Source organism: Aedes albopictus, chromosome 2, assembly GCF_035046485.1.
Source record: "Aedes albopictus strain Foshan chromosome 2, AalbF5, whole genome shotgun sequence".
Lineage (NCBI taxonomy): Eukaryota > Metazoa > Arthropoda > Insecta > Diptera > Culicidae > Aedes > Aedes albopictus.
The window spans coordinates 479,739,861-479,756,939 of NC_085137.1; the positions used below are offsets into that span (position 1 = coordinate 479,739,861).

At 41.4% G+C, this 17,079-nt stretch overlaps 1 protein-coding gene across 9 annotated transcripts in view; it reads left to right on the forward strand.

The window, feature by feature from the left end:
• The window catches only part of LOC109413961 (serine/threonine-protein phosphatase 6 regulatory subunit 3), a 50,624-nt gene extending 47,931 nt beyond the window's left edge, over positions 1-2,693 (forward strand). For all 9 annotated transcript variants that reach the window (XM_062854098.1, XM_019687695.3, XM_062854099.1 and 6 more), the window contains exon 15: positions 293-2,693. In XM_062854098.1, coding sequence (XP_062710082.1) covers positions 293-638 — 346 coding nt within the window. In that variant the 3' untranslated portion in view covers positions 639-2,693. The remainder of the gene's footprint in view (positions 1-292) is intronic.
• Positions 2,694-17,079: the final 14,386 nt, after the last annotated feature.

The following is a 17,079-nucleotide window of genomic DNA, read 5'->3' on the forward strand; positions in this document are numbered from 1 at the left end:
CAATTGCAAAACTGTTGACGGAATGTAATGCAATTCATAGAGGGTGAAACAGCACAAAGTAAAAGTTAATACTACGCTTTAAGATAATTTTGAAATGAGTATAACCGTAAACTATGCCAACAAAAACTGGAGACTATTAAAGCTTTCTCGTCATCAGAATGCATTATGAAAAATGCATCATTAGAAATAAAACAACTTATAACAACTTCGTCAAAAAACTGATATAAATTTTTGCACCGTAGTTAGGTAGTAATTGACTTCTTTACCAATAAATTCGGTCGTTTGTTTCTAGATCCAGCAGTGTTGTAACCGATTCCGTTCCTCAACCCGACAGTAGTTCAACCCAGGAGACCTGCCTTGAAAATAGCAACGAAGCCACAGCAGTAGCAGCAGCAGACGCATCAATAGAAGAAACGTCCACCACACCTACCAAGACGTCTGACCTCGTAGTAGAACCCGCGGTTGCAGTAGCGGAGACAGCATCCGCTAGCAACTGTCTCAAAAGCAGCACTGAGAGCGATTGCAGCACAGCGCCGACCCTTACCTCGTCGTCAATTGATTCATCGAAAGTCCCGATTCAGCCTCAACCACCTCAACCACCACCACCAACTGTGCCATTAGAGAATGGGTCAGTCTAAAGTAAGAGCAAGAGTGTGAATTTATCTAAATGCATGCGAATAAATTGTTGTTTTGGGAGTAAAATAATGAACCGCAACTTGTGTGGTGTCTTGTGAAAATTTGAAGCTTAAAAAGCACGACACGAGGATTCGGAATGAAAGCAGTTTTTGTTGAGGGGATTCGTGACATGGCGGAATCAATCGGGTTAAACTGGTTGTTTATACCAATTAGAAAAAAGCGCTTAGTAGCAGCGGAAAAAAGCCAAGGAAACATATTTTTATCACTCAGTATATTTTTATTATCTACTTCGAAAGAGACATACGTTTGTTACCCTCGTGCGTACATTGACTGGTATCTCTTTATGGCTAGATAAATATTAGTCTCTCAAGACTCAATTTAATCGCTTCTTGAAAAAATGATGATTCAAAGAACGGTGGTGCTGAAGTCTTATTATTTTCTGTGAAGGCTAAACAGTTGTAGGGGTGGGTAGCTTCGAAAGGTAACCGTCCATAATCATGAATGTGTTTAGTTTGCCGTTTGTCCGACTTTTGGAATAATTTCTTCTTATTTTGGAGAAACTATTTTCCAATCGCATCGGATTCGACTTCGAAGCTACAACCTTATGCTATCTCTACTACTACTACAATTGACTACTATACTAGCAAATGGTATAAGACTAATGAAATTATAGTTTAAGGATTGCAGCGCTGTGCTAGTGTTCCTGGCAGGGGAACCAACCCTCACCAGAAAGAATAAAAATAGCAATTTGGTTACACACAATTATCAAATCTTTTTTAATTATTATCCCTGTTTTATACTATTATTCTACTTAGATAAACAAAACGTAACGCTACAAAAACCAACAACTCAATGTATTTTTATGCATGATGAAGCCAAAAAGTGCAGGAACAGGAAGGAAAGGACGAGAAAGAGAGTGGAAGAGAAGTGCGAGTTGATAAAGAAAGCAATCAGATTTGTTTAGAGAATTGTGTGCAAACGTGAGAATGTGAGATAACAGTTAGAAAAACACACAAAGCTTCCGCCAAAACGAAAACAAAAACATCTACAATGAAATTACTGAATTTAGGTAGCACTATTTTTCCACTAAGCGTTAAGTTCTGGTATAGAGTAATAAAAAAGCGCCAGGATGAATGTGGAAGCAACGTAGAATGCAGTCCCTATGCTAGTGTTTATTTGTCACTGCACACATACAAAATCGTGACCGTTTGTTAGATTACTCCTTTGTTTCGTAGTAATGTTTGTGTTTATGTTTAGTAGTACGTTAAGTAATTGAGATGAATATTAATTTTAATATACTTATCATCAGTTCAAACTGCTACGTCTTCTTATTTGCATAATTATTTATAATGTTAAGTTACCGTAGTAAGTTTAATGTCTTTGATACGCTTAATTCAAATTTGTGTTTTTTTCATTATTGCCTCAAACGATATCATACGATGTCAAATATTGCTTTCGTCTTTTGATGATTACGAAATCATTGCTCAATGATGAAGGCCGTTCTACTTTGTGCAGCGTATGAATTAAATGACGTTCCTTTGAGCTGGTTCTCACCAAAAAACAGAGATCAAATGAATCGAACGAAAGTATGAACACATATCTCTTCACAGTGCATCTAAGGTTTATTTGTTGTTTTGCATTTTTTTTTTATATTGGTCCAATCATTCACGTGCCCCTTTTGCTGCAAGAATGTTTTGAAATAAACGGAATGGATGAAATAGAAAACCGGCTGGCTTTAGAACCAGAAAATAGAGCATATACCACAATACACACAAAAATTCACCTTCATTATATATCAAAGCAACACGCTCATCTATTCATGCATAAAATTAGATATTTAAACTTTCAACATTCAATTACACTCACCTACACAAATACAACAACAAGTACATTCACACGTGCAGCGTATCTCTCGCCCGGAAGAGACATGATAAACAGAAAAAAATGGTGCAATGTTCTGATACATATAATTGAAAAATGAATCAAATGTAAGCTAGTGCCACTTTCTAAAGTACCATGGAATATAGAACTAATAAAGGAATGTGAACGTCCCGAAATATTGCCTTGAGTTTTATTTTGTTTTGTCTTCTACCGCTTCGGATTGAAAGAAAGCATTTGTTTCAGTTTTTTTTTCTTATGGTTTGCCATTATGTTTTGTTTTGTCTGTAGGACTTTTGAACAATCACCTGAAAACATTGCACCATTTTTCGTTTCAATCTGCTGGTTTATGTAGTTCACTAAACTACTAAACTCAGAGGATTCTAAAAACCTCTAGGATATGCATAATTTTGATGAGCTGTAGAACGCTGTTGCCTTGATAAAAAATCATTAGATCTTATTTCCGGAAAAATTCCTGGACACATTTCTGAATAAATTCCTGAAGACTTTACTGGGATAATCCGTACAGACGTTACCAGAGAAAGCCCTGGAGGCGAAATTTATAAAACATTCCTGGAGGGATCCCAGGAGAAACCCATGGAGACATTGCCAAAGGATTCGCACAGACATTACAAGAAGCATCTTTGGGGACAATCTTTGGCAATCGTCATTAACATCTGTCCCAATTCAGTTACCAATTCTCATGGAAATCAATCCGAATCATTCGTGGATGAATCAGACATTTCCCAAGAATCCTTGGAACTTCCAAGGACAGTCCTTGGAGAAAATCGTGGGAGAATTTCTGAAGACGTTCTTGAAGGAATTCCTGGATACCTTTCTTGAACAATATCTGGAAGTACTTACTTACTACTTTCAGTCGTGAGTACCCACGGTGGTGCAGAAGGCCGAATTCAAAGATTTCCATCCTGGGCGATTGCCTGCCATCGCCTTGACCTGTGGCCAGGTCAAATTTCTGTCGACTTGCTTTATTTCGTTGTTGAGGCTGCGTCGCCATGAGCATCTGGGTCTGCCTCTGCCGCAATGTCCTGCTTGCAGATTTCGTTTCCGCCAATACGTAGAGTGTGGCCGACTTACCTCCGCTTTCGCTCCCGAATTTTTGTCGCTATTGGCTTTTGATGACATCGACGATGGAGATCCAATGTTGAGGCCACCATGCACAAATTATATACCGTAGGCATCTATTGACGAAAACCTGCAGCCTTTAAGTGTTCTCCGCTGATACATACCAGGTTTCACTGGCATACAGCGGCAAAGATTTCACGTTCAAGTTGAAAATCCGGATTTTGGTGCGTCGACTAATCTGGTTGTTTTTCCAAACACTCCCACACCTTCATGATCCGTGCACCTATGTCGATCTTGGTGCCGTAATCGGCTGCCATTTGGCTACCAAGATATTAAAAGCTTTCTTCATTCTCTACTGCTGACCCAGCTCCCGTGAAGCTGGAAATGATCGTGTTTACATCCAACGATTTGGTTTTGTTGACCTTGATGGTTAGATCTGCCCCCGAGGAGTGATCGAGAAGATCACTGAGCCTACTCTGCATATCAGAGCGCAGTTGAGCTAAGAGAGCAAAGTCATGAGTCAGTTCGAAGCCATTTGGGTGCTCCATGGTAATGGGCTGCCGCAGCAACTCGGCTAATATGCGTCCGACCCCTGGACCCTGTTCGATTTCATGCTACGGATGGCTGTTTTCATCTCCTGCAATGATGGAGCTTCACGGATAATGTGTCTTTGCGGCTCATGCTGAGGTGTTGATAGCGTGGCCGACACTTGAAAAAGGTTTCCAAAGTGCTCGAACCAGCGTTTCAACTAGTCGATCAGTAACTGTCTCACGGGCATCTTAGCATTCATCTTAGTCCCACTAAGGCGACGTAAGACATCGTAGAGGAGACGAATGTCGCCGGCATTTGTGGTTTTCTCGCTTTCGTCGGCTAGGGAGTTCGCTCACGCACTTTTGTCCCGCCTACATGAGCGTTTCACTTCCTTCTCGAGAGCCGAATAGCTGACGGGCTACGACTTTGGCTTCTCGTATTTTCGCTCGCTTCATCGCGGCTTTGGCGTTCCTTCGCTCCTCTATCTTGCTCCAGGTGTCATATATGATCCACTGCTTTCTCCAGGTGTGTAGCTCACCCAAATTATTCTCGCCGGTGCCGATGGAAGCGTTCTTGATGACGCTCCATTGATCTTTTACGCTTCCACCTTCTGGAATTCCCGCAGTACGGTTCTCTAGCTCCTCGACGAGGGACCTTTTCATCGCAGCGTCTTCAAGTCGGCGCCCGATTTTCTCCTCCTGTCGATGAATCCTCGCAATGTGCAGCCAGACCTCGCCGATTACGAGTTAATGGTCGGACGCAATGCTGGCGCTACGTTTGTTCCTTACATCTAGAAGGGTCCGTCTCCATTTTCGGATGATGCAGATGTGGCCGATTTGATTTTCCGTGTCGATATCACGTCATGTCATTTTGTGCACTGATGAATGAGGAAAGAACGATTCCCCAATCACTATGTCATTTGTTTCCACAAAACTCTGCAAACAGCTCTCCGTTCTCGTTCATTTTTCCAGGACCGTGGCGTTTCATGAGGTGTTCAAAGTCCGAGTTGTCGGAACCAACCTTCGCGCATGAGGATTTTGATATCACTTTTGGAATCTTATCAACGCCAGCATTCAGTTATCTGTGAAAGTTCTCTTTGTTTTGCATTTCGGCAGCATCGGATGGTGCGTAACATTGGATCATGTTAACGTTTCGAAAATCTGGCTACAATTATCCTTTCGCTAGGTTCCCACTTCATGAGCGAAGCGTGGGCGTTCCACGCCTTCTTGAACCAACCGGATAATTACTTAACATCAACTTTGTGGGGATCCGTATCCGTATCCGTCCAGCTGTGGCTACTTTCAGGACGATGGATTTGGTCCGGGTTCGTGCTACTCACTAGTTCACTTCTCAGTTTTCACTGATTATCCCTCACTGCATACCTCCCATTCCTCTCTTCTCCTCACATTCAATTACTCCTCAACCTTCATTATTTACTGCTCATTCATCATTACCCACTCTTTAATTCCTCACTTCTCACTTCTACAGTACCTATTCTTTACAGTTCACTTCTCACATTTCAATGCTCACTATTCACTCTTTACTGCTCACATCATGCTCATTTCTCACTGCGTCACCATACTTACTGTTCATTCGTCACTGTTTACTTCTTATTCTTCACTTTTCACTGTTCATTCCTCTCTACCCTCTTCCAGACGAGCTTGGTGCTCTAGTGGATACCGCTTCTTATTCGTATGCAGAAAGTCCTGGGTTCAATCCCTAACCCGTCCCTTTTCTCCTGCTTTGTATCTTTCTGCATAATTTTCCTCTCCTCTCTACATATACAACTCATATATAATATGTTCATAGCCATCGCTAAAATGGCTGAAATGGTTGAAAAGTCGTTTCCCACCAACGCTCACACACTGAAGATGTCTGTCAGTTCCCGGCAGAGACCCCATTGGTTCCCAGGTAACATTTTGATGGTCAATCAGTCTTGTAGAGGTTCTTAGAACCGTCATAAAACTTAATGCCTTTTATTTTGGTTTTAAGAGTGTGAAGACAAGGCTGTGGAGCAGTGAAGAACGAGGAGTGAGAAGTAGGAGTGAGTAATAATTACTAATTATTGATCAGTGGAGAGTGAGGAGTGCGATGTGAGCAATTCGGGAAGAGAAGTTATCAGTGAGGAGTGAGTAGTGAAAAGAGGGTAGAGAGGAATGAACTCCTGAAGCTACTCTATTTTCACCAGTTACACTCACACAACCCAAATAACTTTTTATTAGTCAAAAATACTAGAAGAGGGTTTTAGAACCATCTAAAACCCTCTTCTAGTATATTTGACTGAAAAAAAGTTACTTGGGTTGTGTGAGTGTAGCTGGACTGGTGAAACTGGAGTAGCATCCACGGGCGGTCAATCAAGCTCAAGTTCATTCCTCTCTACCCTCTTCTCACTACTCACTCTTTACTGATAGCTTCTCTTCCCGAATTGCTCACATCGCACTCCTCACTCTCTACTGATCAATAATTAGTAATTATTACTCACTCCTACTTCTCACTCCTCGTTCTTCACTGCTCCACAGCCTTGTCTTCACACTCTTAAAACCAAAATAAAAGGCATTAAGTTTTATGACGGTTCTAAGAACCTCTACAAGACTGATTGACCATCTGCTTACCCCTCACTTATCACAGTTTACTCTTCACTTGTCACTTGTAACTCCTCGCCTATCACTCTGCACTGCTCAATCATCACTCCTCATTGCCCCACTCTTCACAGGTTACTCCACACCACATAGTTAACTCAAACTTCTCATTGAACATCGCATCCTACATTCACACTTCATCATTTGTGGTATCGGTATGTACAGTTTTTTACTTGTCACATTTCATCATTTGTGGTACAGATTTTTATGCATTTATATTGAACATAGGATAACTTTTTGGACAGCTTATGATGACAAAACTGAACATGGGATAAATTGACTTGATGTTGTTTTCATAGACTTTCCGAAAAAAGTATATCAACCGAGAATGGTTTCTGGAAATATACGTAAAAAGAGCATTTGTATCGAAAGGAAGTTTCGAGCAACTGCGTAACATAGAAGTGGCTCAAGACTACGCGCAGCAGTTAGCAGTGGCGCTACTAACGGAAGAGCAGCTTGGCGCAGCTACAATTGAAGATGGCTGGAGGGACATCCGGTCCGCCATAGGTAGTACCTCGGCTACAGCACTAGGCTTCGCTACTCCGAATCACAGAAAAGACTGGTACGACGGCGAATGTGAACAGTTGAAAAACGAGAAGAATACAGCATGGGCGAGAATGCTGCAACACCACACGAGAGTGAATGAGGTAAGTTACAGACAGGTGCGGAACCGGCAGAACTCAGTCTTCCGGATGAAGAAGCGCCAGCAGGAAGAACGAGATCGCGAAGCGATGGAAGAGCTGTACCGCGCTAACGACACACGAAAGCTCTACGAGAAGCTGAACCGCTCGCGCAGAGGCTTTGTGCCACAAGCCGACATGTTCAATCACCCACGGGATAATCACGATAATATTCTCACGAGCGAGCGTGAGATGGTCGAGAGGTGGCAGTAGTATTACGATGAGCACCTCCATGGCGACGTTGCAAGTACCGAAGATGGCGTGGTAGCAGATCTTGGAGTATGTGCACAGAACGAAAGACTTCCGGCCCCTGACCTCCAAGAGATTGAGGAGGAAGTTGGCCGGTTTAAAAACAACAAAGCCGCTGGAGCAGATCAACTATCAAGCGAGCTTTTAAAATACGGTGGAGAAGCACTGGTGAGAGCGCTACACTGGGTCATTACCAAGATTTGGGAGGAGGAAGTATTACCGGAATGGGTGGAAGGTATCATGTGTCCCATCTACAAAAAGGGCGACAAGTTGGATTGCGGGAACTACACCGCGCGATTACACTACTGAGCGCTGCCTACAAGATACTCTCTCAAATCTTATGCCGCCGTCTATCACCGGTTGCAAGAGAGTTCGTGGGGCAATATCAGGCTTGATTTATGGGTGAACGCGCTACAACGGACCAGATGTTCGTCATCCGCCAGGTGTTGCAGAAATGCCGCGAATAGAACGTGCCCACACATCACTTGTTCGTCGATTCCAAATCGGCGTATGATACAATCGATCGAGAACAGCTATGGCAGACTATGCACGAATACGGATTTCCGGATAAACTGATACGATTGATCAAGGCGACGATGGATCGAGTGATGTGCGTAGTTCGAGTATCAGGGACACTCTCGAGTCCTTTCGAATCTCGCAGAGGGTTACGGCAAGGTGATGGTCTTTCGTGCTTGCTGTTCAATATTGCTTTAGCGAGGATAAACACGAGTGGAACGATTTTCACGAAGTCCGTTCAGCTGCTTGATTTCTCTGATGATATTAATATTATTGCTCGTAAATTTGAGACGATGGCGGAAACATACATCCGACTAAAGAGTGAAGCCAGGCGAATAGGATTAGTCATTAATATGTCGAAGACAAAGTACATGTTGAAAAATTCGTGTACTTGGGCTCACTGATGACCGCCGACGACGACACCAGCAGAGAAATTCAGAGGCGCATTGTGGCAGGAAATTGTGCTTATTTTGGACTCCGCAGATCTCTACGATCGAATAAAGTTCGCCGTAACACGAATTTAACTATCTACAAAACGCTGATTAGACCAGTCGTCTTCTATGGGCACGAAACATAAACCCTACGTGCAGAGGTCCAACGCGCCCTTGGAGTTTTCGAACGGAAGGTGTTGCGTACCATCTACGGCGGATTGCAGATGGAAGACGGGACTTGGAGAAGGCGAATGAACCACGAGCTGCATCAGCTGCTGAGAGAACCAACCATCGTTCATACCGCAAAAATCGGGAGGCTACGGTGGGCGGGTCACGTCATCAGGATGTCGGATAGCAACCCGACTAAAATGGTTCTCGAGAGTCATCCGACCGGTACAAGAAGACGTGGTGCACAGCGAGCTAGGTGGGTCGACCAAGTGGAGGACGATCTGCGGACCCTACGCAGAGTGCGGCTTTTTATCGAAAAAGTCGAATTGGCCGAAGAGGTTTTAGTTATTGAGGGGCACAACATCTTTTCAATTACCGATTGCTTGTGAGAAACACATGCAGTATGATCGCAAATGTGTCCACTCATCTTCTTTTTTCGTTTGGGTTTGCGATCGAAGGACACTTTTCGGGCGTACCTGACACCTGAAATTTTTTCTCGCATAATTCCAAAAATATGCTTGTTATAGTTTATTGTTTATGATTTTACTAGTGGTACACTCCCGATCAAAAGTTTGGGGTCATCCCCCCCAAACATGTCATTTTTTTCAGGCCCATATCTCCGCCAATTTGCGACCGATTTCAAAACCCTAGGTCCCATTCAAATGATAATAAGTCAAAGAAACTTTGAAAATGATTTAAAGGAAACTTTTTCAAAAAAAATTGTAACCCAAAGCTGCCAAATTTTCTTAAAAATGAATATAAACTTACGGCAGTGTCGCTGGAAATTGGGTCGATCAAATTTTAAGATGAGAGCGGTAATATAACACATTTTCTATTAGCTTTCAACTGATTTTTACAGAACTTAGCTAAAAAATTTAGAAAAAAATATTAAGTTAATTTATCCTGATCGATGATATGACCAAAAGTTTGGGGTCACCCCTCAAAATGATGTATCGGCCAAAAGTTTGGGGTCACTATCGTAAAACATGGAAAAGTTATTTGTTGATACCTTTGTCATCTTTCATTCAAATTTAATTCTTCTTGGCTTATTTGAAATATAATGAATGATACTTACTATGATTGAACCACACTTATTTGTTGAAGTTTACATACTAAAACTTAACGTAAAGTTGCCTCATTTGTTGAAATGTGGTGAAATGTGTTAACTTTACATAACATTTTTATATACAAAAATCGGTCAACACGTTAAGTTAAAGACATCAAACGTAAATTTAGTTAATCATCTTTGATGTGAGCCAAAAATAATTAAAACTGAACTATAGATGACGAAGATATCATCAAATCACTTTTCCATGTTTTTTTCCGAAAGTGACCCCAAAGTTTTGGTCGATGACATGAAGAGTTAATTTACTTAATAACTTTTTTTCTAGATTTTTAAGCTAAGTTCTGTAAAAAGCAGTTGAAAGCTAATAGAAAAAGGGTTATATTACCACTCTCATCCTAAAATTTAGTCGACCCAATTTCCAGCGACACTGCCGTAAGTTTATATTATTTTTTTAGACAATTTGGCAACTTTGGGTTAAGTTTACATACCATTTTTTTTTTTTTTTGAAAAAGTTTCTTTTAAATCATGTTCAAAGTTTCTTTGACTTATTATCTTTTGAATCAAACCTAGGACTTTGAAATCGGACGCAAATTGGCGGAGATATGGGCCTAAAAAAATGACATGTTTTTGAGGGGGTGACCCCAAACTTTTGATCGAGAGTGTATATTAAAAGGTTGTTGAACATTTTAGTCACCATTCGGATGTACCGCTAACCTGGAGCTACCCCAGGAAACTTGATAGGTAACCAAGTTAATAGCACAGACAAACAGACGTCTCGTTCTACCCACTTTCCATTGTTTCTCTTTTTAACGGACTATTCGTAGTTTGTAGTTCGCTAATCTATCGCTTATGGCGCTCGCATCGTTTTTGCTAATGTTTGACGTTTGCTCAATACCGACATCTACTCAGTGGCTTTGCGAAACACAGCGTATTTAGCATTGGGTGATTATACTTTTGTGACGATGATTTTAATCGCACTTTGATCGAAGTGATACGTCTGTATCTGTCTGTATGTCTGTGTTGATAGAGTTAACCAATGTCAATATTAAAACGAGTAAATGGGAACCCTAAAATCAATAAGGTAAGCATGATGAGATGAGATATCGATTATTTAACTACATGTATCAAATAATAGGGTCTTGTACGATTTGGATAGGTGTACACAGATCGAAAAAAGAGTGTAAAATTCTGTGACATATGATGCACATAATTGGAGCGTGGGATATCATGGAAGTTTACATGACATATCATGTAAAGTTCATGAAAGATCATGTAAACTTCCATTATATGTCATGTAATTCAGCATGACTCTGAGAGTTTACATGACATATAACACAAATTTACAAGATATATCATGTAAACCATCATAACATTAAGTTTACATGAGTAAAATGAAGTTTACATGACGTGTAAATCTCATTATTTTTATCTGTGTACCTTTTTTGGGCACTTTCCGCCAGAACTAAGTCAATTTCACAATAATTGGTTTGAATTTTTGTATAGGATTAGATACTGTACGTATCTCACCGTGTTCCAAAAATCGATTTAAATATCTATATATATAAAAATGCAGTGGCATACGTGGGACCGCGCATAACTTGCGAACGGCTGGTCCGATTTGGGTCGTCTAAGTTTTGTTCTGTTAGTTTTCACCCAAGGAAGGTTTATGAGGCCAAAAACATGGGAAAATTGAGAGTTTTTGAAAATCGGGTTTTCACACAGTTTGAACGGGGACTTGGGTGCTTGGCTAGGGACTTGAATCGTCAAAAAACGCAGTAGGCAAGACAAAGTTTGCCGGGGTCAGCTAGTTTAGTATAAAATAGATTTAGCTATTGCGGAAAGTGCCCCAAAAATGCTCAAGTGGTACAAGAACTCAATGAATTTCTTCTTCGCAAAAATCGTTCTATTATGTATGTGTTCTGTGCCGTGATCTTCTTGCACGTAGTAATTAAATCCACCCAATATCTCATCTTGTGAAGCATGTATTGATTACCCTTTCCTAAAACAGCCTAAATACAAAGTGTACCACTTGGATCAACGAATGCCAGTACAAAGCAAACCAATTAGTTTTCAAATTAAGTTTTTTTGTCATCGAAGCAAGAAGCATTCATAAATGCATTAGCCCATGGTCAACCGAGGACCACTTTTTGTAGCGCGCGAACGTGTCCGCATATATTACCTTGCTCACAACTGTTGGAATCGTGTTTGATCTGTTTGTTTTGTTTTGTTTTTTTTTTTTTTGCTCATTCATTGCTCGTGCGAATCACCACCGAAATTTCCTTGCATAAGCTAGACCCATTGAGTTGTTCGTTTTTGCTAGCACCGACTTGTGCGATATACATGAGAACCACTGAGTTTAAGTCAAGTGCCGAAGCAGTGTGTCACACTGATTGATGTTCACGCAAATGCGACTGTGTAATATAAATCAACTAACAATCCTTGCTATTGTGAAGAATGAATATCCTAAACCTTAACTGAAAAAAAAAACACATCCAAATCTATGATAAATCAATTGAATATTATAAATTACTGTCTTAACCGGCATCTAGTAATGGATCCAAATGAACAGAATTGTAGTAAACTATTTACAGAGCGCATCTTGGACACACACAAGGGTCTTCCGTGAAACTTTCACTATGATAGAGATAATTTAGCAAAATTTGAAATACGAATCAACTCATGGAAGCCGACGAAAACATCCTGAATGTCTATTCTACAGTATGAATGTTTTAATCACACCACTCTGGTCTTATCTCTGAAAAAAAAAATGATCAAACATTAAAACACTAGACCGATTTCCCTTCACGTGCAGCTTTTGTGAACAAACCTTATATCGATTGGTTATCATGCGCCGTAGGATTCGTGGATTCTACCTACCAATAGACCTAATAATATACATTCGGTCAACATGTGATAAATAATACAAGAAAAAATCTCAAACCAGTACAGGATTTCATTTATTCACGAGCAATATTTGTAAATGCCACAATGAAGTTTTGAAGTCGTCAAATAAATAAAAGCTATATATTGTGAAGACTGTAAACTAACATATACGGGAATGTGTTTCAGTTAGAAATCACTGCCCGCGTTGTAGTCGGACGCATCAAACGGTTGGAGTTCGTCGCTTTCACATCGCCATTGTCACCGCGGCCTCAACTCTAACCATTCACATCACCATCATCATCACCTGTGTTCCTACCTACATGCGTGCATTGTTTCGTTGGACGGCGGCAGAGAGCAAAGTTCCTGTTGAGCAGCATTTCCTCGCAGGCCACGCTGAGATGGCCGTTGCCCAGACGTCTTCAATCGTCTTACATCGAAAATTCACATTTCTTAGTGAATCCAACAACACCAGCCCAGTCGGACCGCAAGTTGATGTTCACTGCCTGCCCGGCTTTCAGCAGATGCAATCGGCCGGTGATGAGTTATAGCTTACTGTGTAATTTTCACGGCACTTGAGGTAGGTAGGTAAGCATACAATGATCTTATCTTCTCTAGAGACATCTACGATGGCTAGCTCTTCGGAGGTGCGCAATTCATAATGTCCGTGATCTGTGACTGCAGCGGCTGTCGATGTTGTGTCACCTTGTTTGACCCCACGTGTTCGTCTTACTGCTTGGGCTAATGAATTTAAAAAAGTTTGTATGTTGAAAAATGTATTGTATGTTGTATGTATTGTATGTTAACCATGAAATTTCTATCTTTAAGTTCATAGAGCTCAATCATGATTCATGTTTGATACATGATCTAGCCCAGGACTATTAGCTAGCCTATCTCTATTATTAGAACTTATTTCTAGCCAGATTTTCAGCCTTTATTTTCGTAACCATTTCTACTTATAAACATTGTCGCCCGAAGAAAAATTAAAACGTACAAAATAATATCGATCGGTTCAAAGAATTCCGGGAAAAATCCCTGAATGAATCCCGGAACGATGGAAATAATTCTAGGAATGAATCCTTGAGGAATCTATGACGGAATTCCGAAACATTTCCTGTAATGGTCATCAAGGCAAGGATAAACCCTTCAATTTATATCCGCGGAAGTGCTCAAAGAACTACAAGTTGGAGATAGTCAGGTCATTTACAACTGAAACGTTGAGCCAGAAGGAAGAAGAGAAGGGGTGAGATCCGTGAAGAAAATCAAGGAAAAATCAATGAAAAAAAAAAACAGGAGATAACGAAAAAAAAAGGAGATAAAGGAATCACAGGATGTACATCTGAACGAATCACGAAAGAAGCCTCGGAGAAATTCCAGCAGAAATCCCTGAAAAGATCATTGAAGGAATCATAAAAAGATACTGGGAAGGAATCGCTCATGAACCAGAGCAGCCAAATACGAATCCTGTCAATTGTATTCGGCTCTAGAAAAGGAAATCAAACGCTGCCGCAGAAGGGACAAGCGAGCGTGGGTGGACTCTCTGGCTGTCGAAGGGGAGAAAACCGTCACAACTGCGATATCCTCCTCTTCTACGATATCTCACGACGCTTGAGTTTAACAAGGATTAGTCCGAGGATGCCAATGGAAGACGCCTAGAGACGCTTGGACAGTTACTCACCGACCCCAGCTAGAGCGTTGGTGGTTTGAGCGCTTCGAACAACTTTTTCAAATTTCGACGTCCGACCAATCATCAACATCTCCACATGAACCGCCTAGGATATGGCGCATCACCCGTGTCAAGTCTGAGACACTATCACTGCGAGTAATTGAAACAGCCATCCGAAGGATGAAGTCCAGTAAAGCTCCAGCAGGGGTCGGTCGCATATCAGCAGAGATGGTCAAAGCTAGCCCCATGCTATCCATTGTATCAACTATTATGTAATATCTGGGACACCGTGACTTTTCCGGCCGACTGGATACCGAGTGTCTTAGTGAAGATTCCCAAAAAAGGGGATCTGACTGTGTACGACAACCAGCGTGGCATCATGTCACCATTGTGTGTATAGTTCTCAAAGTTCTGTGCAAAGTTTTCCTAAAAAAAAACTTTCGATTTTCTGAACCACGAAAATCTGAGTCCTTGGGACGCAAAGGAATTTCGGACGAAATTGTCAACCTCATCGAAGCGCAATACAAGGCTTTTATTTGCAGAGTCCTGCATAACGGAGCTTTGTACTACCCCATACAGGTACTGTTTCGATCGACGAGATCATGGTGGGGGCCACGGTGTACAGGAGGTGATATATTCCCGAAATCTGCCAGCTTTTTGATGACGTAATTCAAATCGTTGTCTTATTCATGTCGTGGTGGGGGCGATTGACCGTGCATCGAATCGTGGACTATTTTGGCAGCATCTGTGGACTATGGAGCATCTGAACAAATTCGATTTGGCCGATGATGTTGCTCTACTTACTAACCCAACGACGCTCTGACATGCAGACTAAGCTCAACGACCTTGCTCAACACTCCTCTACAACGGATCTAACCATCACGTCAGCAAGACCAAATCGTTGGATGTCAACACGGACAACCCCTTCAACTTTGCAGTGGCTGGGCAAGCAGTGGAGAAGTTCGAAAACTTTCAAATCGCATCAGATGGCGGTACCAAGATCGACAATGAGGCACGGATCAAGAAGGCCAGGGCTGTTCCTGCGAGTTTACAAAATATATGGAGTCTAAAATCTGAACAGTTAACTCAAATGTGAAATCTGTGCTGTTGTACGCCAGCGAAACGTGGTGCGCTTCAGCAGCGACCACAAAGAAGCTACAGGTTTTCATCAACCGATGTCTGCTGTTCATAACTCAGATCTGGTGGCCTCACGACTACATCTCGAATACTGAGCTCCATCGATGATACCATCAAAAAAACGACAAACAACAACAGAAATTCGAAAACGTAAATTGAGGAGGGCCGGCTACATACTACGAAAAAGCGGAGGTGAAATTTGCAAGCAAGCGCTGGATTGGAATCCGGCAGGTTATCGCAGCAGAGGCAGACCCAGGTGCTCGTGGTGTTAAGGCTTCGTGAGGAAATCAAGGAAATCGACAAGGGTCTGACCTGGGCCCAGGTCAACGCTGACGCGAGCAGCCGCCCAGGACAGAGATCTTCTACGTTGGCCCTATGTACCACCAGGGGTGCTCAGAATACATGAGTGAATGAGTGAGTGAGTGAATTCCGAAGAGATACCAAGATATATTCCTAAAGAAAACCCGAGCAGTATCAATCCCGGTTAAATCGGATACCTGAGAAAATCCAGGAGGAATTTCCAAAGGAATTCCAAAAGGAATCTGTAAAGGGATATCTAAAAAAATGCCAAAATGAATCTTGGAAGAAACCCATAAATTAATCTCAGAAGGAATCTGGAGCAAACTCTAAAGGAGGAATCTCTGGAAGAATCAATGAATGTGTTATAACCAACCTTAAAACGGGGTTTTTAAAGACGTTCTCTGAGGATGGAAATAAATAGTCCGCTCGGATCCATGGCCTACAACATACTCAATATATTTATTGTTTTAGTTACGTTACATGAGATCTCGTATATGAATACCCGCTCGTGGGTATAGATATTTTTCCGAGCGCGGAGTCACTACAGAATGAATCTCGGGAGAAATCTCTAAAGAAATATCGGGAGGAATCAATGATGGAATTTCTGAATAATACCCGGGAGGGATCAATGAGGGAACCCAGGAAATCCCAAGGGAACCGCTGAAGTAATCCCGAGAAAAATTCCAGAGGAAATTTCCTCTGTATTAATACATAAAATAATCTCTCCAGGGATTCTGAAGGAATCTCTTAAAAAATGCAGAAGGTATTTTCAAAAGAATCCCTAAATTCATCTTGCGAAGAATATCTAAACGAAACCCAAAAAAAAAAATAAAAAACGGAAGGAATTTCGGGTAAAAAAAACATTTAAAAAATCCTTGAAGTGATCTTACTTAGGAGGAGTATCTATAGGAAACCGAAAAAATAAACAAAGGAATCACTGAATGGAGTCCGATAGAAATCTCTGAATAAATTCAGGAAGAAAATCCAGGATGAATTGTGGAATAACTAGATAGAAATTCCGAGAGAAATCTCTAAATAAGTACCACTAAGAATCAATTAACGAATTCCGGGAATCCCTGATGGAATCCGGGAAATATTTCTGAAGAAATCCCGGGAGGAATCAAGGAAAGAAAGTCCAGGAAAAATCTTTGACGAATCCAGGAATCCAGGAACGAATCCCTACAGGATGCTCGGGAGAATAACAAGCTGAAACCTGGCG